This window comes from Pseudophryne corroboree, assembly GCF_028390025.1.
Source record: "Pseudophryne corroboree isolate aPseCor3 chromosome 3 unlocalized genomic scaffold, aPseCor3.hap2 SUPER_3_unloc_16, whole genome shotgun sequence".
In the NCBI taxonomy this organism is placed as follows: domain Eukaryota; kingdom Metazoa; phylum Chordata; class Amphibia; order Anura; family Myobatrachidae; genus Pseudophryne; species Pseudophryne corroboree.
The window spans coordinates 722279-746345 of NW_026967504.1; the positions used below are offsets into that span (position 1 = coordinate 722279).

General features: G+C 48.6%; 1 protein-coding gene across 2 annotated transcripts in view; it reads left to right on the top strand.

Moving 5' to 3' along the window:
• Window positions 1–20429: 20429 nt before the first annotated feature.
• LOC134983502 (gastrula zinc finger protein XlCGF26.1-like) overlaps window positions 20430–24067 on the top strand; it is a 36151-nt gene continuing 32513 nt past the window's right edge. For both annotated transcript variants that reach the window (XM_063949167.1, XM_063949168.1), the window contains exon 1: window positions 20430–21038. In XM_063949167.1, the coding sequence (XP_063805237.1) occupies window positions 20753–21038 (286 nt within the window). In that variant the 5' untranslated portion in view covers window positions 20430–20752. The remainder of the gene's footprint in view (window positions 21039–24067) is intronic.

Genomic DNA, 24067 nt, shown 5'->3' on the forward strand with positions numbered 1-24067 from the left:
GATTCCATGCAAGAACGTTTCAGTGGGATCTGCTGGACAAATTGTCCGGATCGCATCTTCAGATGCATCAGCGGATTACCCTATCTCCAAGGACAAGGGTGTCTCTCCTGTGGTGGTTACAGAGTGCTCATCTTCTAGAGGGCCGCAGATTCGGCATTCAAGATTGGATGCTGGTGACCACGGATGCCAGCCTGAGAGGCTGGGGAGCAGTCACACAGGGAAAAAAATTTCCAAGGCTTGTGGTCAAGCATGGAAACGTCTCTCCACATAAATATCCTGGAACTGAGGGCCATTTACAATGCCCTAAGTCAAGCAAGGCCTCTGCTTCAGGGACAGTCGGTATTGATCCAATCGGACAACATCACGGCAGTCGCCCACGTCAACAGACAGGGCGGCACAAGAAGCAGGAGGGCAATGGCAGAAGCTGCAAGGATTCTCCGATGGGCGGAAAATCATGTGGTAGCACTGTCAGCAGTGTTCATTCCGGGAGTGGACAACTGGGAAGCAGACTTCCTCAGCAGACACGACCTCCACCCGGGGGAGTGGGGACTTCACCCAGAAGTCTTCCAACTGATCGTAAACCGTTGGGAAAAACCAAAGGTGGACATGATGGCGTCCCGTCTCAACAAAAAACTGGACAGATATTGCGCAAGGTCAAGGGACCCTCAGGCAATAGCGGTGGACGCTCTGGTAACACCGTGGGTGTACCAGTCGGTGTATGTGTTCCCTCCTCTGCCTCTCATTCCAAAAGTACTGAGAATCATGAGAAGGAGAGGAGTAAGAACTATACTCGTGGCTCCGGATTGGCCAAGAAGAACTTGGTACCCGGAAATGCAAGAGATGCTCACGGAGGATCCGTGGCCTCTACCTCTAAGAAAGGACCTGCTCCAGCAGGGACCTTGTCTGTTCCAAGACTTACCGCGGCTGCGTTTGACGGCATGGCGGTTGAACGCCGGATCCTAAAGGAAAAAGGCATTCCAGATGAAGTCATCCCTACCCTGATTAAGGCCAGGAAGGATGTAACTGCTAAACATTATCACCGCATTTGGCGAAAATATGTTGCGTGGTGTGAGGCCAAGAAGGCCCCCACAGAAGAATTTCAACTGGGTCGTTTCTTACATTTCCTGCAAGCAGGACTGTCTATGGGCCTAAAATTAGGATCCATTAAGGTTCAAATTTCGGCCCTGTCGATCTTCTTCCAAAAAGAACTGGCTTCAGTGCCTGAAGTTCAGACATTTGTCAAAGGAGTACTGCATATACAGCCTCCTTTTGTGCCACCAGTGGCACCTTGGGATCTCAATGTGGTCTTGGGGTTCCTAAAATCACATTGGTTTGAACCACTTACCACTGTGGACTTGAAATATCTCACATGGAAGGTGGTAATGCTGTTAGCGCTGGCTTCAGCCAGGCGGGTTTCAGAATTGGCGGCTTTATCATATAAAAGCCCTTACCTAATTTTTCATTCAGATAGGGCAGAATTGAGGACTCGTCCTCAATTTCTCCCAAAGGTGGTTTCAGGTTTTCACATGAACCAACCTATTGTGGTGCCTGCGGCTATTAGGGACTTGGAGGACTCCAAGTTACTGGACGTAGTCAGGGCCCTGAAAATATATGTTTCCAGGACGGCTGGAGTCAGAAAATCTGACTCGCTGTTTATTCTGTATGCACCCAACAAACTGGGTGCTCCTGCTTCAAAGCAGACGATTGCTCGTTGGATTTGTAGTACAATTCAGCTTGCACATTCTGTGGCAGGCCTGCCACAGCCAAAATCTGTAAATGCCCACTCCACAAGGAAGGTGGGCTCATCCTGGGCGGCTGCCCGAGGAGTCTCGGCTTTACAACTTTGCCGAGCTGCTACTTGGTCAGGGGCAAACACGTTTGCTAAATTCTACAAATTTGATACCCTGGCTGAGGAGGACCTGGAGTTCTCTCATTCGGTGCTGCAGAGTCATCCGCACTCTCCCGCCCGTTTGGGAGCTTTGGTATTATCCCCATGGTCCTTACGGAAGTCCCAGCATCCACTAGGACGTCAGAGAAAATAAGAATTTACTTACCGATAATTCTATTTCTCGTAGTCCGTAGTGGATGCTGGGCGCCCATCCCTAGTGCGGATTGTCTGCAATACTTGTACATAGTTATTGTTACAAAAATCGGGTTATTATTGTTGTGAGCCATCTTTTCAGAGGCTCCTAAGTTTATCATACTGTTAACTGGGTTCAGATCACAAGTTGTACGGTGTGATTGGTGTGGCTGGTATGAGTCTTACCCGGGATTCATTAATCCTTCCTTATTGTGTACGCTCGTCCGGGCACAGTATCCTAACTGAGGCTTGGAGGAGGGTCATAGGGGGAGGAGCCAGTGCACACCAGGTAGTACTAAAGCTTTTACTTTGTGCCCAGTCTCCTGCAGAGCCGCTATCCCCATGGTCCTTACGGAAGTCCCAGCATCCACTACGGACTACGAGAAATAGAATTATCGGTAAGTAAATTCTTCTTCTTATTATTATTATTATACAGTAGGAGCAGCCTGTAGTGTCCTGGTATTATACAGGAGGAGCAGCCTGGGGTGTCCTGTTGTTGTTGTTATTATTATAATACGGGAGGATCAGCCTGTGGTGTCCTGTTATTATTATACAGGAGGAGCAGCCTATGGTGTACTATTATTAAACAGGGGGAGCGGCCAGTGGTGTCCTATTATTATTATTATTATACAGGGGGAGCAGCCTGTGGTGTCCTGTTATTATACAGTAGGAGCAGCCTGTAGTGTCCTGGTATTATACAGGAGGAGCAGCCTGTGGTGTCCTGTTATTATTATACAGTGGCATTATTATTATTATTATTATTATTATTATTTTCTCATACGTCCTAGAGGATGCTGGGGTCACCATTAGTACCATGGGGTATAGACGGGATCCGCAGGAGACATGGGCACTTTAAGACTTTGGGTGTGAACTGGCTCCTCCCTCTATGCCCCTCCTCCAGACTCCAGTTTTAGAATTGTGCCCAGTGAGACTGGACGCACTACAGGGAGCTCTACTGAGTTTCCCGGAAAAACTTATGTTAGGTTTTTTATTTTCAGGGAGGACTGCTGGCAATAGTCTCCCTGCATCGTGGGACTGAGGTGAGAGAAGCAGACCTACTTCTGTGAGTTCAATGGCTCTGCTTCTGGCTACAGGACACCATTAGCTCCTGAGGGTCTGATCGCTAGGTACGCCTAGATGCTCGTTCCCAGAGCCGGCCGTCACCCCCCTTGCAGAGCCAGAAGTCAGAAGACAGGCGAGTAGAAGATGATCAGAAGACTTCAGTGACTGCTTCTGAGGTACCGCACAGCGATCGCACGCTGCGCGCCATGCACCCACACACACACAGCAGCACTACAGGGTGCAGGGGGGGGAGCAGGGGGTGCCATGGGCAGCAGAAAAGCCTCAAAATAAACTGGCAAAAGGGGACATAAGTGCCTAGGTACTGTCCTAACCCCCGCCAGTATAAATATATATTTAAAAAAAGCGGGACTGAACCGCGCCATTAAGGGGTGGAGCTTCGTCCTCACAGCTCGCTCAGTGCCATTTTCCGCTACACAGGCTGCAGAGACGCTGGTCCTTCCTCACACTTCTGAATAAGTATCAGGGTGCAAAACGGAGGGGGGGCACAGAAATATTGGTGCAATATATGTGTGTATATATATATATATATATATAAAATATAAAGCGCTGCAGGTCTGGGGCATTCTTTAGTGTTTCAGAACCGGTGATTTGGCGCTGGGTTGTGAGCTGGCAAATCTCTGTGTCTCTCTGACAGACTCTACTGTGGGTCTGTCCCCTATATGTCCGGTGTGTCTGTGGGTGTTTGGTGCACGTGTGTCGACATGTCTGAGGCTAAAGGCTCTTCCCTGGAGGAGGCTGTATTAGGGACACAAACGGCTGCGTGGGTGACCCTGTCGGCACCGCCGACTCCTGATTGGGTAAATGTGTTCCTCTTATTAGTAAGAGGCTAGATAAGTCTGAGTCTCAGACCCAGGCATGGAAGAAATCTGTGGGGGATATGTTATTCCAAAGTCAGGTCCCCTAAGGGTCACAAAAACGTACGTTGGCCCAGTTGGCAGACACTGATACCGACACGGACACTGATTCCAGTGTTGACTATAGCGATTCCAGGTTAGACCCAAAATTGGCAAAAAGCATTCAGTACATGATTGTGGTGGTTAAAGATGTATTACATATCACGGAGGACCTGGCTGTCCCTGATAAAAGGGTCTGTATGTATAAACAAAGGAAACCTGAGATATCGTTTCATCCCTCTCATGAACTGAACACGCTATTTGAAAAAGTTTGGGACGGTCCTGACAAAAAGTTTCAGATTCCCAAAAGAATTATGGCAGCTTATCCGTTTCCCTCGACGGATAGTGAAAAGTGGGAGTCACCCCCCACTGTGGACAAGGTCTTGTCTCATTTGTCTGAAAAGGTGGCTCTCCCGTCACCTGACACGGCGGCCCATAAGGATCCTGAGGATCGTAAACAAGAAACTACATTGAAGTCCATTTATGTGACCACGGTTACACTACTCCGACCTGTCATTGAGTCTGCGTGGGTAAGTAGTGCTATCGAAAAGTGGGCAGATAATTTGTCATCTGATATAGATACCCTAGATAGGGATAGTATCCTCTTGACACTGGGTTATATCAAGGACGCTGCAGCATACCTTAAGGAAGCTGCGAGAGATATTGGTCTTTTGGTATCAAAGGCCAATGCCATGGCTGTCTCAGCTAGGCGTGCGTTGTGGATTCACCAATGGAATGCTGATGCTGACTCCAAGAAAAATACGGAATCTCTACCATATAAAAGTAAGGCCTTATTTGGAGACGGCCTTGATGATTTGGAGTCTAGGCTACCGCGGGTAATTCATTCTTTTTACCTTATGTTCCTCCACAACAAAAGAAAACGTACCATTATCAGATGCAATCCTTTCGGCCCAATAAATTCAGAAATGGCCGAGGTTCTTCCTTCCTTGCTACTAGAGGAAGGGGAAGAGGTAAACGATCTCCAGCCTTGTCAGGCTCCCAGGAGCAGAAGTCCTCCCAGGCTTCTGCCAATTCCACCGCATGATGTCGGGGCTCCTATGCGGGAGTCCGCACTGGTGGGGGCCCGTCTCAAATTTTTAAGTCAGTTTTGGGTTCGTTCGAACCTAGACCCTTGGATTTTACAAATAGTATCCCAAGGGTACTAGCTGGAGTTTCAAGATGTCCCCCCTCTCCGTTTTTTCAAATCGGCCTTACCAGCTTTTCTTCCGGACAGGGAGGTAATTTGTGACGCAATACAAAAATTGTGTCAAAATCAAGTTATCATTAAGGTTCCCCAGTCACAACAGGGAGAAGGTTTTTATTCGAGTCTGTTTGTGGTCCCGAAGCCGGACGTCTCGGTCAGACCAATCCTATAACATGAAATCTCTGAATTTCTACCTAATGAGAATCAAATTCAAGATGTCTCACCGAGCAGTGATCACCGAGCAGTGATCTCCAGCCTGGAGGAAGGGGATTTTATGGTGTCGGTGGACATAAAAGATGCCTACTTACATGTTCCCATTTATCCTCCACACCAGGCTTATCTGAGATTTGCAATTCAGGAGTGTCAATACCAATTTCAAACGTTGCCGTTTGGTCCATCCACGGCTCCGAGGATTTTCACCAAATTAATGGCGGAGATGATTGTTCTCCTTCGCAAGCAAGGAGTCACAATTATCCCATACTTGAACGATCTCCTGATAAAGGCGAGATCCAGGGACCAGTTGGTCCGGAACGTTGCACTCTCCATGACAGTTCTTCAACAACATGGTTGGCTCCTAAACTTGCCAAAATCACAGTTGATTCCGACGATGCGGTTGTCATTTTTGGGAATGATATTGGACACAGAACTACAGAGAGTCTTTCTTCCTGTGGAAAAGGCTCTGTAACTTCAGAGTCTGGTCAACAAATTCTGAAACCACCAAGAGTGTCAATCCATCAATGCATTCGGTTGCTGGGGAAGAGGGTTGTGGCCTACGAGGCCATTCAGTTTGGCAGGTTACATGCTAGAGTGTTCCAGCGCGACCTCTTGAACAAGTGGTCCGGGTCCCGTCTACACATGCACCAGCAGATAATCCTGTCGTCCAAGACGAGGGTATCACTCCTGTGGTGGCTGCACAGCTCTCACCTCCTAGAGAGGCACAGGTTCGGGATACAGGACTGGATCCTAGTGACCACGGATGCAAGCCTCCGAGGCTGGGGGGCAGTCACCATGGGAGAAAACTTTCAAGGAAGATGGTCAAGTCAGGAGACTTGTCTCCACATAATGTTCTGGAGCTAAGGGAAATTTACAACGGCCTCCTACAAGTGGAACATCTTCTTCGAGATCTACCTGTACTGATCCAGTCAGACAATGTAACAGCAGTAGCGTACATAAACCGTCAGGGCGGAACGAAAAGCAGAGCGGCGATGGCAGAAGCCACAAGGATTTTTCGCTGGGCGGAAAAGCATACAAACGCTCTGTCAGCAATCTTCATTCCAGGAGTGGACATCTGGGAAGCAGACTTCCTCAGCAGACACGATCTCCATCCAGGAGAGTGGGGCCTCCACCAAGAAGTCTTCTCAGGTGACAGGTCATTGGGGAACTCCTCAAGTAGACATGATGGCTTCTCGTCTCAACAAGAAGCTTCAGAGATATTGTTCCATGTCAAGGGACCCTCAAGCGATTGCAGTGGATGCTCTCGTGACACCGTGGGTGTTTCAGTCGGTGTATGTATTGCCTTCACTTCCTCTCATTCCAAAAGTTCTAAAGATCATAAGAAGAACAAAGATCCGAGCGATCCTCATAGTTCCAGACTGGCCAAGGAGGGCTTGGTATCCAGATCTTCAGGACTTACTCATCGGAGATCCCTGGCCTCTGTGCGTGTATTAGGACTTACCGCGGCTACGTTTGACGGCGTGGCAAATGAACGCAAAATCCTAGCACGTAAGGTTATTCTCAGTGAAGTCATTCCCACATTTATTCAGGCCAGAAAAGGGGTAACGTCTATACATTACCACCATATTTGGAGAAAATATGTGTCTTGGTGTGAATCCAAGAAGGCTCTTACGGAAGAGTTTCAGCTAGGAAGGTTTCCCCATTTTCTACAAGCAGGTGTGGATGCAGGCCTAAAATTGGGCTCAATCAAGGTTCAGATTTCAGCCTTATCGATTTTCTTTCAGAAACAATTGGCCTCCCTTCCAGAAGTTCAGACTTTCCTGAAGGGCGTATTGCACATCCAACCTCCATTGGCACCATGGGATCTTAATGTGGTGTTGCAGTTCCTTCAATCACATTGGTTTGAACCTTTATGGAAGGTGGTGTTGAAATTCCTCACTTGGAAAGTGGTCATCCTGTTGGCCTTGGCATCTGCAAGGTGGGTGTCTGAGTTGCCGGCCTTGTCTCACAAGAGCCCTTATTTGATCTTCCATGAAGATAGAGCTGAATTGAGGACACGTCAGCAATTTTTCCCAAAGGTGGTTTCCTCTTTCCACATAACCAACCTATCGTGGTACCTGTGGCTACTGATGCCTTTGTTGATTCAAAATCTCTGGATGTGGTCAGAGCTTTAAAGATTTAAGTCACCAGAACGGCTCACTTCAGAAAAACAGAAGCTCTATTCGTCCTGTATGCTCCCAACAAGGTTGGGTGTCCTGCTTTCAAGCAGACCATTGCGCGCTGTATCTGAAACACGATTCAGCAGGCCCATTCCACTGCTGGATTGCCATAACCGGAATCAGTGAAGGCCCATTCCACTAGGAAGGTGGGCTCATCCTGGGTGGCTGCCCGGGGGGGTCTCGGCATTGCAACTTTGCCGAGCAGCTACTTGGTCGGGGCCAAACACTTTTGCACAGTTCTATAAGTTTGACACCTTGGCCGATGGAGACCTTAAGTTTGGTCAATCGGTGCTGCAGAGTCGTCCGCACTCTCCCATCCGTTCTAGAGCTTTGGTATAATCCCATGGTTCTAATGGTGACCCCAGCATCCTCTAGGACGTATGAGAAAATAGGATTTTAATACTTACCGGTAAATCCTTTTCTCTTAGTCCGTGGAGGATGCTTGGCGCCCGTCCCAGTGCGTACTGTATCTGCAGTTAATAGTTATGGTTACACATATGCTGTGTTACGTTTCTTAAGGGCGGAACCTGGATTGCACATCCTATTACTAAAGATATCAAGAGGTGCTATCATGCTGAGGCTTCTACTACTATGCTGGGGGAAGAGAGATGCAGATGCACACTCTTAGCACTAAGAACACTGATAATAAAAATAATTTAAATAAACCCTCACAATTAACATGGGTGGTCATTCCGAGTTGTTCGCTCACAAGCTGCTGTTAGCAGCTTTGCACAAGCTAAGCCGCCGCCTACTGGGACTGAATCTTAGCATAGTAAAATTGTGAACGAAAGATTCTCAAAATTGCGAATAGACACTTCTCAGCAGTTTCTGAGTAGCTCCAGACTTACTCGGCATCTGCGATCAGTTCAGTGCTTGTCGTTCCTGGTTTGACGTCACAAACACACCCAGCGTTCGCCCAGACACTTCTCCGTTTCTCCAGCCACTCCCGCGTTTTTCCCAGAAACGGTAGCGTTTTTCCGCACACACCCATAAAACGGCCTGTTTCCGCCCAGAAACACCCACTTCCTGTCAATCACACTCCAATCACCAGAACGAAGAATATACCTCGTAATACCGTGAGTAAAATACCAAACTTCTTAGCAAATTTACTTTTCGCAGTCGCAGTGCGGACATTGCGCATGCGCACTAAGTGGAAAATCGCTGCGATGCGAAGAAATTTACAGAGCGAACAACTCGGAATGACCACCATGGAGTATAATTGAAGTTCTTAGCACACATTTGCGCAAATATGCGGGCCCATGTACCGCGGCCAGGTGACTTCATCACATGGGTCCATAACATCCCTAATATTATCACATTCTATAAATTTATACAGGACTTACCTCTAAATAGGGCCTTATCAATGTGTGATCTGAGATGCAGGAACCCAGCCAATTAAAACACCTGAGGGTGAATGGGAGGAGTGCCAATCCAGAGGAAGGAAGCCGGCCTTCCAGTGTACAATATATACACAAATATAGTGGAAAAAAGGGGGGAACCTGGATTGCACATCCTATTAATAAAGTGTGCATCTGCATCTCTCTTCCCCCAGCATAGTGTTACGTTTCTTGTCAGCCTGTTGCTGCAATTGTTCATGCCGTTGGCCTGTGTTCTGTTGAATGCCATGTTCTGCGGTATGGTTGAGGTGTGAGCTGGTATGGATCTCACCTTAGTTTAACAATAAATCCTTTCTTCGAAATGTCCGTCTCCCTGGGCACAGTTCCTATAATGGGAGTCTGGAGGAGGGGCATAGAGGGAGGAGCCAGTTCACACCCTTTCAAAGTCTTAAAGTGCCCATATCTCCTGCGGATCCCGTCTATACCCCATGGTTCTAATGATGACCCCAGCATCCTCTACGGACTAAGAGAAAAGGATTTACCTGTAGGTATTAAAATCCTATTATACAGGGGGAGTAGCCTGTGGTGTGCAGTTGTTGTTGTTGTTGTTATTATTTTTATACAGGGGATCAGCCTGTGGCATGCTGTTATTATTATTATTATTATTATTATTATACAGGAGGAGCAGCCTATGTTGTCCTATTATTAATATTATAAAGAAGGAGTAGCTAGTGGTGTCCACTTATTATTATTATTATTATTATTATGCAGGAGCAGCAGCCTGTGGTGTCCTGTCATTATTATTATACAGGGGAAGCAGGCTGTGGTGTCCTGTTGTTATTATTTTCTCTAACGTCCTAAGTGGATGCTGGGACTCCGTAAGGACCATGGGGAATAGCGGCTCCGCAGGAGACAGGGCACAAAATAAAAGCTTAAGGATCAGGTGGTGTGCACTGGCTCCTCCCCCTATGACCCTCCTCCAAGCCTCAGTTAGATTTTTGTGCCCGGCCGAGAAGGGTGCAATCTAGGTGGCTCTCCTGAGCTGCTTAGAATAAAAGTTTAGTTTAGGTTTATTATTTTCAGTGAGTCCTGCTGGCAACAGGCTCACTGCATCGTGGGACTAAGGGGAGAAGAAGCGAACTCACCTGAGTGCAGAGTGGATTGGGCTTCTTAGGCTATTGGACATTAGCTCCAGAGGGACGATCACAGGTACAGCCTGGATGGGTCACCGGAGCCGCGCCGCCGTCCCCCTTACAGAGCCAGAAGAGACGAAGAGGTCCGGTGAAATCGGCGGCAGAAGACATCCTGTCTTCAGACTAAGGTAGCGCACAGCACCGCAGCTGTGCGCCATTGCTCTCAGCACACTTCACACTCCGGTCACTGAGGGTGCAGGGCGCTGGGGGGGGAGCGCCCTGAGACGCAATATAACAGAAATATACCTTAGGTGGCTAAAGGAATACATCACATATAGCTCCTGGGCTATATGGATGTATTTTATCCCCTGCCATTTTACACAGAAAAAGCGGGAGATAAGGACGTCGTGAAGGGGCGGAGCCTATCTCCTCAGCACACTGGCGCCATTTTCCCTCACAGCTCCGCTGGAAGGACGGCTCCCTGACTCTCCCCTGCAGTCCTGCTTCTGAATCAGGGTAAAAAAGAGAAGGGGGGCATTTTGGCAGCAGATAACAATATAAAACAGCAGCTATAAGGGTTTAACACTTATATAAGGTTATCCCTGTGTATATATATAGCGCTGGGTGTGTGCTGGCAGACTCTCCCTCTGTCTCTCCAAAGGGCTAAGTGGGGTCCTGTCCTCTATCAGAGCATTCCCGGTGTGTGTGTTGTGTGTCGGTACGCGTGTGTCGACATGTATGAGGAGGAAAATGAGGTGGAGGCGGAGCAGTTGCCTGTGTTAGTGATGTCACCCCCTAGGGAGTCGACACCTGACTGGATGATTGTGTTTAAACAATTAAGTGATAATGTCAGCAATTTGCAAAAAACTGTTGACGATATGAGAAAGCCGGCAAATCAATTAGTGCCTGTTCAGGCGTCTCAGACACCGTTAGGGGCCTTAAAACGGCCGTTACCTCAGTGGGTCGACACAGACCCTGACACAGATACTGAGTCTAGTGTCGACGGTGATGAGACAAACGTAATGTCCAGTAGGGCCACACGTTACATGATCACGGCAATGAAAGAGGCATTGAACCTTTCTGACACTACAAGTACCACAAAGACGGGTATTATGTGGGGTGTGAAAAAACTGCCAATAGTTTTTCCTGAGTCAGATGAAATAAATGAGGTGTGTGATAAAGCGTGGGTTTCCCCCGATAAAAAACAGCTAATTTCTAATAAATTATTAGCACTATACCCTTTCCCGCCAGAGGTTAGGGCGCGGTGGGAAACACCCCCTAGGGTAGATAAGGCGCTCACACGTTTATCTAAACAAGTAGCGTTGCCGTCCCCTGATACGGCCACCCTCAAAGAACCAGCTGATAGAAGGCTGGAAAATATCCTAAAAAGTATATACACACATACTGGTGTTATACTGCGACCAGCAATCGCATCAGCCTGGATGTGCAGTGCTGGAGTCGCATGGACGGATTCCCTGATGGAGAATATTGATACCCTGGATAGGGACAATATTTTGTTAACTATAGAACATTTAAAGGATGCATTGCTATATATGCCTGATGCGCAGAGGGATATTTGTACCCTGGCATCAAGAGTAAGCGCAATGTCCATCTCTGCCAGAAGAGCATTATGGACGCGACAGTGGTCAGGGGATGCAGATTCCAAACGGCACATGGAAGTATTGCCGTATAAGGGGGAGGAGTTATTTGGGGCTGGTCTATCGGACCTGGTGGCCACGGCAACGGCTGGAAAATCCGCCTTTTTACCCCAGGTTACTTCACATCAGCAGAAAAAGACACGGGCCCTCATTCCGAGTTGTTCGCTCGGTATTTTTCATCGCATCGCAGTGAGAATTCTCTTAGTGCGCATGCGTAATGTTCGCACTGCGCATGCGCCAAGTAACTTTACTAAGAAGAAAGTATTTTTACTCACGGCTTTTTCATCGCTTCGGCGATCGCATTGTGATTGACAGGAAATGGGTGTTACTGGGCGGATGTACGGCGTTTTAGGGGCGTGTGGCTGGAAACGCTACCGTTTCCGGAAAAAACGCAGGCGTGTCCGGAGAAACGGTGGGAGTGCTTGGGCGAACGCTGGGTGTGTTTATGACGTCAGCCGGGACCGAAAAGCACTGAATTGATCGCACAGGCAGAGTAAGTCTGGAGTTACTCTAAAACTGCTAACTCGTTTTTGATCGCAATATTGCGCATACATCGGTCGCACATTTAAGAAGTTTAGATTCACTCCCAGTAGGCGGCGGCTTAGCGTGTGTAACTCTGCTGAAATCGCCTTGCGAGCGAACAACTCGGAATGAGGGCCACAGTCTTTTCAAACTCAGTCCTTTCGTTCCCATAAGTACAAGCGAGCAAAAGGCCACTCTTTTCTGCCCAAGGGCAGAGGAAGAGGAAAAAGACTGCACCATGCAGCCGCTTCCCAGGAGCAGAAGCCCTCCCCTGCTTCTGCCAAGTCTTCAGCATGACGCTGGGGCTTTACAAGCAGACTCAGACATGGTGGGGGCCCGTCTCAAGAATTTCAACGCGCAGTGGGCTCACTCGCAAGTGGATCCCTGGATTCTACAGGTAGTATCACAGGGGTACAAACTGGAATTCGAGGCGTTTCCTCCTCATCGGTTCCTGAAGTCTGCTTTACCAAAGTCTCCCTCCGACAGGGAGGCAGTTCTGGAAGCCATTCACAAGCTGTATTCCCAGCAGGTGATAATCAAGGTACCCCTCTTACAACAGGGAAAGGGGTATTATTCCACGCTGTTTGTGGTACCGAAGCCGGACGGCTCGGTGAGACCAATCTTAAATCTAAAATCTTTGAACACTTACATAAAAGGGTTCAAGTTCAAGATGGAGTCACTCAGAGCAGTGATAGCGAACCTGGAAGAAGGGGACTATATGGTGTCTCTGGACATCAAGGATGCTTATCTCCACGTCCCAATATACCCTTCTCACCAAGGGTACCTCAGGTTTGTAGTACAAAACTGTCATCAGTTTCAGACGCTGCCGTTTGGATTGTCCACGGCGCCTCGGGTCTTTACCAAGGTAATGGCCGAAATGATGATTCTTCTACGAAGAAAAGGCATCTTAATTATCCCTTACTTGGACGATCTCCTGATAAGGGCAAGAACCAGGGAACAGTTAGAAGTCAGAGTGGCACTATCTCAGGTAGTACTACGTCAGCACGGGTGGATTCTAAATATTCCAAAATCGCAGCTGATTCCAACGACACGTCTACTGTTCCTAGGAATGATTCTGGACACAGTCCAGAAGAAGGTGTTTCTCCCGGAGGAGAAGGCCAGGGAGTTATCCGAGCTAGTCAGGAACCTCCTAAAACCAGGACAGGTCTCAGTACATCAGTGCACGAGGGTCCTGGGGAAAATGGTGGCTTCTTACGAAGCGATTCCATTTGGAAGATTCCATGCAAGAACGTTTCAATGGGATCTACTAGACAAATGGTCCGGATCGCATCTTCAGATGCATCAGCGGATAACCCTGTCGACAAGGACAAGGGTGTCTCTCCTGTGGTGGCTGCAGAGTGCTCATCTACTAGAGGGGCGCAGATTTGGCATTCAGGATTGGATCCTGGTAACCACGGATGCCAGCCTGAGAGGCTGGGGAGCAGTCACACAGGGAAGGAATTTCCAGGGCTTGTGGTCAAGCATAGAAACGTCTCTTCATATAAACATTCTGGAACTAAGGGCCATTTACAATGCCTTAAGTCAAGCAAAACCTCTGCTTCAGGGTCAGGCGGTGTTGATCCAATCGGACAACATCACGTCAGTCGCCCACGTAAACAGACAGGGCGGCACGAGAAGCAGGAGGGCAATGGCAGAAGCTGCAAGGATTCTTCGCTGGGCGGAAAATCATGTGATAGCACTGTCAGCAGTGTTCATTCCGGGAGTGGACAACTGGGAAGCAGACTTCCTCAGCAGACACGACCTTCACCCGGGAGAGTGGGGACTTCACCCGGAAGTCTTCCACCTGATTGTAAACCGTTGGGAAAAACCAAAGGTGGACATGATGGCGTCACGTCTAAACAAAAAACTGGACAAATATTGCGCCAGGTCAAGGGACCCTCAGGCAATAGCAGTGGACGCTCTGGTAACGCCGTGGGTGTACCAGTCAGTGTATGTGTTCCCTCCTCTGCCTCTCATACCAAAAGTATTGAGAATCATAAGAAGGAGAGGAGTAAGAACTATACTCGTGGTTCCGGATTGGCCAAGAAGGACTTGGTACCCGGAACTTCAAGAGATGCTCACGGACGAACCGTGGCCTCTACCTCTAAGAAAGGACCTGCTACTGCAGGGGCCTTGTCTGTTCCAAGACTTACCGCGGCTGCGTTTGACGGCATGGCGGTTGAACGCCGGATCCTAAAGGAAAAGGGCATTCCAGAAGAAGTCATCCCTACCCTGGTCAAAGCCAGGAAGGAAGTAACCGCAAAACATTATCATCGTATTTGGCGTAAATATGTTGCGTGGTGTGAGGCCAAGAAGGCCCCTACAGAGGAATTTCAACTGGGTCGTTTCCTGCATTTCCTGCAAACAGGACTGTCTATGGGCCTATAATTAGGTTCCATTAAGGTTCAAATTTCGGCCTTGTCGATTTTCTTCCAGAAAGAACTGGCTTCAGTACCTGAAGTTCAGACATTTGTGAAAGGGGTGCTGCACATACAGCCTCCTTTTGTGCGTCCAGTGGCACCTTGGGATCTCAATGTTGTGTTGAGTTTTCTAAAATCACATTGGTTTGAACCACTTTCCTCGATAGACTTAAAATATCTCACGTGGTAGGTGTCGATGCTGTTAGCCTTGGCTTCAGCCAGGCGTGTGTCAGAATTGGCGGCTTTATCATGTAAAAGCCCTTACTTAATATTTCATTCTGACAGGGCGGAATTGAGGACTCGTCCTCAATTTCTACCTAAGGTGGTTTCTGCATTTCACATGAACCAACCTATTGTGGTGCCTGCGGCTACTAGGGACTTAGAGGACTCTAAGTTGCTTGACGTTGTCAGGGCCTTGAAAATATATGTTTCCAGGACGGCTGGAGTCAGAAAATCTGACTCGCTGTTTATCCTGTATGCACCCAACAAGCTGGGTGCTCCTGCTTCTAAGCAGACTATTGCTCGTTGGATTTGTAGTACAAGTCAGCTTGCACATTCTGTGGCAGGCCTGCCACAGCCAAAATCAGTAAAAGCCCATTCCACAAGGAAAGTGGGCTCATCTTGGGCGGCTGCCCGAGGGGTCTCGGCTTTACAACTTTGCCGAGCAGCTACTTGGTCAGGGGCAAACACGTTTGCTAAATTCTACAAATTTGATACCCTGGCGGAGGAGGACCTGGAGTTCTCTCATTCGGTGCTGCAGAGTCATCCGCACTCTCCCGCCCGTTTGGGAGCTTTGGTATAATCCCCATGGTCCTTACGGAGTCCCAGCATCCACTTAGGACGTTAGAGAAAATAAGATTTTACTTACCGATAAATCTATTTCTCATAGTCCGTAGTGGATGCTGGGCGCCCATCCCTAGTGCGGATTGTCTGCAATACTTGTATATAGTTATTGTTACAAAAAAATTCGGGTTATTATTGTTGAGCCATCTTTCAGAGGCTCCTTTGCATTTATCATACTGTTAACTGGGTTCAGATCACGAGTTGTACGGTGTGATTGGTGTGGCTGGTATGAGTCTTACCCAGGATTCAGTATCCTTCCTTATTATGTACGCTCGTCCGGGCACAGTATCCTAACTGAGGCTTGGAGGAGGGTCATAGGGGGAGGAGCCAGTGCACACCACCTGATCCTTAAGCTTTTATTTTGTGCCCTGTCTCCTGCGGAGCCGCTATTCCCCATGGTCCTTACGGAGTCCCAGCATCCACTACGGACTATGAGAAATAGCTTTATCGGTAAGTAAAATCTTATTATACAGAAGGTAGTAGCCTGTTGTGTTCTATTATTATTATTTTTTTGCAGAGGGAGCAGCCTGTGGTGTCATTTTATTATAACTATAAATGGAGAGCTGAATGGGGTGTCCTGTTGTTATTATTATAATACGGGGGGAGCAGGTTTTTGTGTATGGTTATTATTATACAGGGACAGCAGCTTGTGGTGTCTTATTATTATCTCCTATATATTTGCCTTAATCTGTGACTCTGTGCTGTAACGCTGGGCGGAGTTACAGTGGTGGGTGGAGTTATTCAAATGAGTCACAGAACTGGGCAAATCTATAGGAGAGCAGCAGCAGAAGCAGATGGTATGGGCATGGCACAGGCAGGGGTGCATACCTCCCAGCTTTCTTCAGACAGAAGGAGGGACACACACACACACACAAAACAACACACAGCGAAAAGGGGGCGTGGTCAACAAAAGGGGCGTGGCTTCACAGTAGGGAACCCGTTTTCGTCAGTGAGGGGGCATGCCCAGCGCTCTGTGAGCTGCTGGCATGCCCCCAAGGGCAGATTATGAGTCTGGGGGCCCTATCTCATTGCTGTGCCTGCTGTGGGATTAGGGGCGTGGCCTAATCGCGCCCGCGAAGCCACCTCCCCTTATGCAAATTCCAGGCATTTTTATTTATTTTTATGGAATTTTGGCCCCTCAGCTAGAGGTAAATCCAGAGGAGGTGGTCGCTCCCCCCCTACACACCCGCACAGGCAGAAGAAAGCCGGGAGACTGCTGCCTCCCTGCTACACCACAGACCTGCCAATACGCAGCAGCGTGTGCTGACTGTAACACAATGCTGCCGCTGTTGCTGGCAGGACGAGGGAGCTTCTGAGCTGGGACAGAGCTACTCCAGCCAGGGGGCCCCATAAAACTGTGGGGCCCATGGTACGTACCCCCTGCCCCCCTTAATCCGGCTCTGCTGCTGGAACCCCCCCTTAATCCGTACCCCCTGATGCCTCCTCTCCCTCTGTCTCCACTAAATTCACCGCTGCTCTAAGCAAAACAGAGAGTACAGGAGCTTCCCAACTGCCCCACCCCACCCCCGCCCCTTCCCATCCAACAGCACCTCCGGAACCCTTCACCCATCCGCAACATTCCCGCACCTGCCCCTCTCCCACCCTTGGCACCCCTGCCCTTCCCCCACCGGCAGTGCCTCCGGACCCCATCCCCCATCTGCAGCCCCCACTCCTCTGCCCCTCCCCCACCCGCAGCATCTCCCGACCCTTCCCCATCCGGGCCCCCCGCTTCCACCCCCCCCCCTCTACCCGCAGCATCTACAAACACCCTCCCCCATCCACAGCCCCCCCCCCGCACCTGCTACATTCTGTACATTGTGCCCTGCAGGTGCTGTTCACGCCGTCGCAAGGGGCTGCGCCTCCTTCACCATTGCACGCCCTTTCATTGTGCAATATTTAACCACTAACAAAGGAATGCAGGTAATACTCTGTATAATACAAATATTGAACCCCAGAAAGGCATGCAAGGGTTTAATGGGGTGTAGCCCCTTGCGACGGTGTGAAGAGCGCCCGTAGGGCGCGATGAAGCACCTAGTTATTATTATTATACATTTGGAGTGGTGGTGATGTCACAGTGATGTCACTTATATCTATAGTAATAATACAGGGACATGACTGGGGAGGTGAGGGGGATCTGGGAGCATCTCAGTGACATCACTTATATCTATAGTAATAATACAAGGACACGACTGTGGAGGTGAGGAGGTCTGGGAGAGACACAGTGACATCACTTATATCTATAGTGATAATACAGGGACATGAATAAGGAGGTGAGGGGGTCTGGGAGCTTCACAGTGACATAACTTATATCTATAGTGATAATACAGGGACATGACTGGGGAGGTGAGGGGGTCTGGGAGCTTCACAGTGACATCACTTATATCTATAGTGATAATACAGGGACATGACTGGGGAGGTGAGGGGATGTGGGAATGTCACAGTGACATCACATATTTATTATAATAATACAGGGACATGACTGGGAAGGTGAGTACATCTGGGAATGTCACAGTGACATCAATTACATCTATAGTAATAATACAGGGACATGACTGGGGAGGTGAGGGGATCTGAGAATGTCAGTGTGACATCAATTACATCTATAGTAATAATACAGGGACATGACTGGGGAGGTGAGGGGGATCTGGGAGCATCTCAGTGACATCACTTATATCTATAGTAATAATACAGGGACATGACTGGGGGTGAGGGTAATCTGGGAGCTTCACATTTACATAACTTTTATCTATAGTAATAATACAGGGACATGACTGCGGAGGTGAGGGGATCTGGGAATGTCACTATGACATTACTATATCTATAATAATAATAATACAGGGACATGACTGGGGAGGTGAGGAGATCTGGGAGTATATACAGTGATATTGATGTCTCCCCCATTTAGCAGGATTACACCATAGTGAAGAAGACATTCGGTGAGCATGAGACCCCCAGCCACCATCCTCGTGTTGCAGGTGGACTAAGCAGGACCTAGAGCCCCATCACGGTGCCTCCACCTCACTTACTGACCCACTGATACATAAGAGACACAATGACCAGAAGATCCTGGAACTCACCAACAAGATCATTCAGCTGCTGACTGGAGAGGTGACTGCTGGGTATGGGGCATTATACAGTAACGCCAGGGGTTGTGTCTGGGTGATGACTGGAGAGGTGACTGCTGGGAATGGGGCATTATACAGTAACACCAGGGGGACGTGTCTGGGTGATGACTGGAGAGGTGACTGCTGGGAATGGGACATTATACAGTAACACCAGGGGATGTGTCTAGCTGATGACTGGAGAGGTGACTGCCGTGAATGGGACATTATACAGTAACACCAGGGGATGTGTCTGGGTGATGACTGGAGAGGTGACTGCTGGGAATGGAGCATTATACAGTAACACCAGGGGATGTGTCTGGGTGATGACTGGAGAGGTGACTGCTGGGAATGGGACATTATACAGTAACACCAGGGGACGTGTCTGGGTGATGACTGGAGAGGTGACTGCCAGGAATGGGGTATTATACAGTAACACCAGGGAATGTGTCTGGGTGATGACTGGAGAGATGACTGCTGGGAATGGGGCATTATACAGTAACACCAGGGGATGTGTCTGGGTGATGACTGGAGAGGTGACTGCTGGGAATGGGGCATTATACAGTAACACCAGGGGATGTGTCTGGGTGATGACTGGAGAGGTGACTGCTGGGAATGGGGCATTATACAGTAACACCAGGGGATGTGTCTGGGTGATGGCTGGAAAGGTGACTGCTGGAAATGGGACATTATACAGTAACACCAGGGGATGTGTCTGGGTGATGACTGTAGCACTGTGTGTGTCAGGTTCCTATAAGGTGTCAGGATGCCACTGTCTATGTCTCCATGCAGGAGGGGGAGTATATAGAGGAACACAGGGATCTGTACAAGGACGTGATGATGGAGAATCACCGGCCCCTCACATCACTGGGTAAGAGGAGACTGTCATGTATTGTACAGGGGAGAGCAGGTATATATACTCACATCACCTGATGATCACATATATACACTGTACTCAGTCACTGTGTGTCTCCTACAGATGGGCCCAGTAACAGAGATACCCCAGAGAGATGTCCCCGTCCTCTGTATTCCCAGAATTGTACAGAGGAGAATCACAGGATCCCACAGGAGGATCAGGTAGGTGGGATTTAGGGTCTCCCCAATATACCAAAGTGACTGTCACTATATGATCTGTAGAGAAGCTGTGTGTCTTATACACTGATATTATACTGTTTCACCTCAGTTTAATCTGTTTGCAAATGTCATTATAGTACATGACTGATATGAAGGCAGAAGATATAGAGGGAGAAGAAGAGACGTATGTGACTGATATAAAGGCAGAAGATATAGAGGGAGAAGAAGAGACGTATGTGACTGATATAAAGGTAGAAGATACAGAGGGAGAAGAAGAGACGTATGTGACTGATATGAAGGCAGAAGATATAGAGGGAGAAGAAGAGACGTATGTGACTGATATAAAGGCAGAAGATATAGAGGGAGAAGAAGAGACGTATGTGACGGATATAAAGGCAGAAGATATAGAGGGAGAAGAAGAGACGTATGTGACTGATATAAAGGCAGAAGATACAGAGGGAGAAGAAGAGACGTATGTGACTGATATGAAGGCAGAAGATATAGAGGGAGAAGAAGAGACGTATGTGACTGATATAAAGGCAGAAGATATAGAGGGAGAAGAAGAGACGTATGTGACTGATATAAAGGCAGAAGATACAGAGGGAGAAGAAGAGACGTATGTGACTGATATGAAGGCAGAAGATATAGAGGGAGAAGAAGAGACGTATGTGACTGATATAAAGGCAGAAGATACAGAGGGAGAAGAAGAGACGTATGTGACTGATATAAAGGCAGAAGATATAGAGGGAGAAGAAGAGACGTATGTGACGGATATAAAGGCAGAAGATATAGAGGGAGAAGAAGATACGTATGTGACTGATATGAAGGCAGAAGATATAGAGGGAGAAGAAGAGACGTATGTGACTGATATAAAGGCAGAAGATATAGAGGGAGAAGAAGAGACGTATGTGACTGATATGAAGGCAGAAGATACAGAGGGAGAAGAAGAGACGTATGTGACTGATATAAAGGCAGAAGATATAGAGGGAGAAGGAGACGTATGTGACTGATATGAAGGCAGAAGATATAGAGGGAGAAGAAGAGACGTATGTGACTGTTATTAAGGCAGAAGACATAGAGGGAGAAGAGGAGACGTATGTGACTGATATAAAGACAGAAGATATAGAGGGAGAAGAAGAGACGTATGTGACTGATATAAAGGCAGAAGATATAGAGGGAGAAGAAGAGACGTATGTGACTGATATAAAGGCAGAAGATATACAGGGAGAAGAAGAGACGTATGTGACGGGTGATCAGCAGTGTAAGGAGGAGGAGATCCCTACAGATATCAGCACAGGTGAGTAATAAACACTTATTATAGAAGTCACATATTCTCATTGCTCAGTCACTACAGCAATCTCTTATCCTACAGCCTCCTCTGTCAGTACAAACTAATGAGGAATATGTATTTTCCCAGTGGTGGAGTCAGAAGCCATCAGCCCCTATTATACTCCTGCTCTCCCCTCACATCATGTCACTGTGTGTTACCAGCCCAGAGATCTGACCAGTCTCCTCCCCACACTCTCTGGTGTATCTCATACATCAGGAGCCATCAGCCCCTATTATGCTCCTGCTCTCCTCTCACATCATGCCACTGACCAGCCCAGAGATTTGACCAGTCTCCTCCACACACTCTCTGGTGTATCTCATACATCAGGAGCCATCAGCCCCTATTATACTCCTGCTCTCCCCCTCACATCATGTCACTGTGTGTTACCAGCCCAGAGATCTGACCAGTCTCCTCCCCAGACTCTCTGGTGTATCTCATACATCAGGAGCCATCAACACCTATTATACTCCTGCTCTCCCCTCACATCATGTCACTGTGTGTTACCAGCCCAGAGATCTGACCAGTCTCCTCCCCACACTCTCTGGTGTATCTCATACATCAGGAGCCATCAGCACCTATTATACTCCTGCTCTCCCCCTCACATCATGTCACTGTGTGTTACCAGCCCAGAGATCTGACCAGTCTCCTCCCCACACTCTCTGTTGTATCTCATACATCAGGAGCCATCAGCACCTATTATACTCCTACTCTCCACCTCACATCATGTCACTGTGTGTTACCAGCCCAGAGATTTATTTATTTATTTATTAACAGTTTCTTATATAGCGCAGCATATTCCATTGCGCTTTACAATTAGGACAACAGTAATAGAACAAAACTGGGTAAAAACAGACAGACATAGAGGTAGGAAGGCCCTGCTCGCAAGCTTACAATCTGACCAGTCTCCTCCCCACACTCTCTGGTGTATCTCATACATCAGGAGCCATCAGCCCCTATTATACTCCTGCTCTCCCCCTCACATCATGTCACTGTGTGTTACCAGCCCAGAGATGTGACCAGTCTCCTCCCCGCACTCTCTGGTATATCTCATACATCAGGAGACATCGGCCTCTATTATACTCCTGCTCTCCCCCTCACATCATGTCACTGTGTGTTACCTGCCCACAGATCTGACCAGTCTCCTCCCCACTCTCTCTGGTGTATCTCTTACATCAGCAGCTATCAGCCTCTATTTCTCTAACGTCCTAGTGGATGCTGGGGACTCCGTAAGGCCATGGGGAATAGACGGGCTCCGCAGGAGACTGGGCACTCTTAAAGAAAGATTAGGTACTATATCTGGTGTGCACTGGCTCCTCCCTCTATGCCCCTCCTCCAGACCTCAGTTAGAATCTGTGCCCGGCCAGAGCTGGGTGCTCCTAGGAGGCTCACCATTAGCACCAGAGGGATCAAACACCGGTACCGTACCACGATCGTCCGTTCCCGGAGCCGCGCCGCCGCTGTCCTCGCAGAGCCAGAAGTTCTGAAGACCAGGAGAAGCAAGAAGACATCGAAGTCGGCGGCATGAAGACTCCTGTCTTCACATAAGGTAGCGCACAGCACCGCAGCTGTGCGCCATTGCTCCCACTGCACACCACACACTCCGGTCACTGTAGGGTGCAGGGTGCTGGGGGGGGGCGCGCCCTGGGCAGCAATTTCAATACCTTTTGGGCAAAAATGAGCATATATACAGTCCCAGACTGTATATATGTAAAATTCCCGCCATTTCTCTAACGTCCTAGTGGATGCTGGGACTCCGTCAGGACCATGGGGAATAGCGGGCTCCGCAGGAGACAGAGCACATCTAAATAAAGCTTTTAGGATCACATGGTGCGTACTGGCTCCTCCCCCTATGACCCTCCTCCAAGCCTCAGTTAGGTTTTTGTGCCCGTCCGAGAAGGGTGCAATCTAGGTGGCTCTCCTAAAGAGCTGCTTAGACAAAGTTTTTTTAGGTTTAAATCTCAGTGAGTCCTGCTGGCAACAGGATCACTGCATCGAGGGACTTAGGGGAGAGATTTCCAACTCACCTGCGTGCAGGATGGATTGGAGTCTTAGGCTACTGGACACTTAGCTCCAGAGGGAGTCGGAACACAGGTCATCCTGGGGTTCGTCCCGGAGCCGCGCCGCCGACCCCCCTTACAGATGCTGAAGATCGGAGGTTCGGAAGCAGGCGGCAGAAGACTCCTCAGTCTTCATGAAGGTAGCGCACAGCACTGCAGCTGTGCGCCATTGTTGCTACACGGCTCACTGATTTCAGTCACGGAAGGTGCAGGGCGCTGCTGGGGGCGCCCTGGGCAGCAATATTAAATACCTTTAGTGGCGAAAAATACATCACATATAGCCATTAAGGCTATATGTATGTATTTAACCCAGGCCAGTTTTCTTAAAACCCGGGAGAAAAGCCAGCCGAAAAGGGGGCGGAGCTTATTCTCCTCAGCACTCAGCGCCATTTTCCTGCTCAGCTCCGCTGGTGAGGAAGGCTCCCAGGACTCTCCCCTGCACTGCACTACAGAAACAGGGTAACAAAGAGAAGGGGGGCATAATTTGGCGATATTTATATATTAAAAGCGCATATAACAAAAACAACACCTTTTAGGGTTGTTTATATACATTTATAGCGTTTTTGGTGTGTGCTGGCAAACTCTCCCTCTGTCTCCCCAAAGGGCTAAGAGGGTCCTGTCTTCGATTAGAGCATTCCCTGTGTGGCTGCTGTGTGTCGGTACGCGTGTGTCGACATGTATGAGGACGATGTTGGTGTGGAGGCAGAGCAATTGCCGGTAATGGTGATGTCACCCCCTAGGGAGTCGACACCGGAATGGATGGCTTTAGTTATGGAATTACGTGATAATGTTAGCACATTACAAAAGTCAGTTGACGAAATGAGACGGCCGGAAAACCAGTTAGTACCGGCTCAGGCGTCTCAGACACCGTCAGGGGCTGTAAAACGTCCCTTACCTCAGTCAGTCGACACGGGTACTGACACAGATGAATCTAGTGTC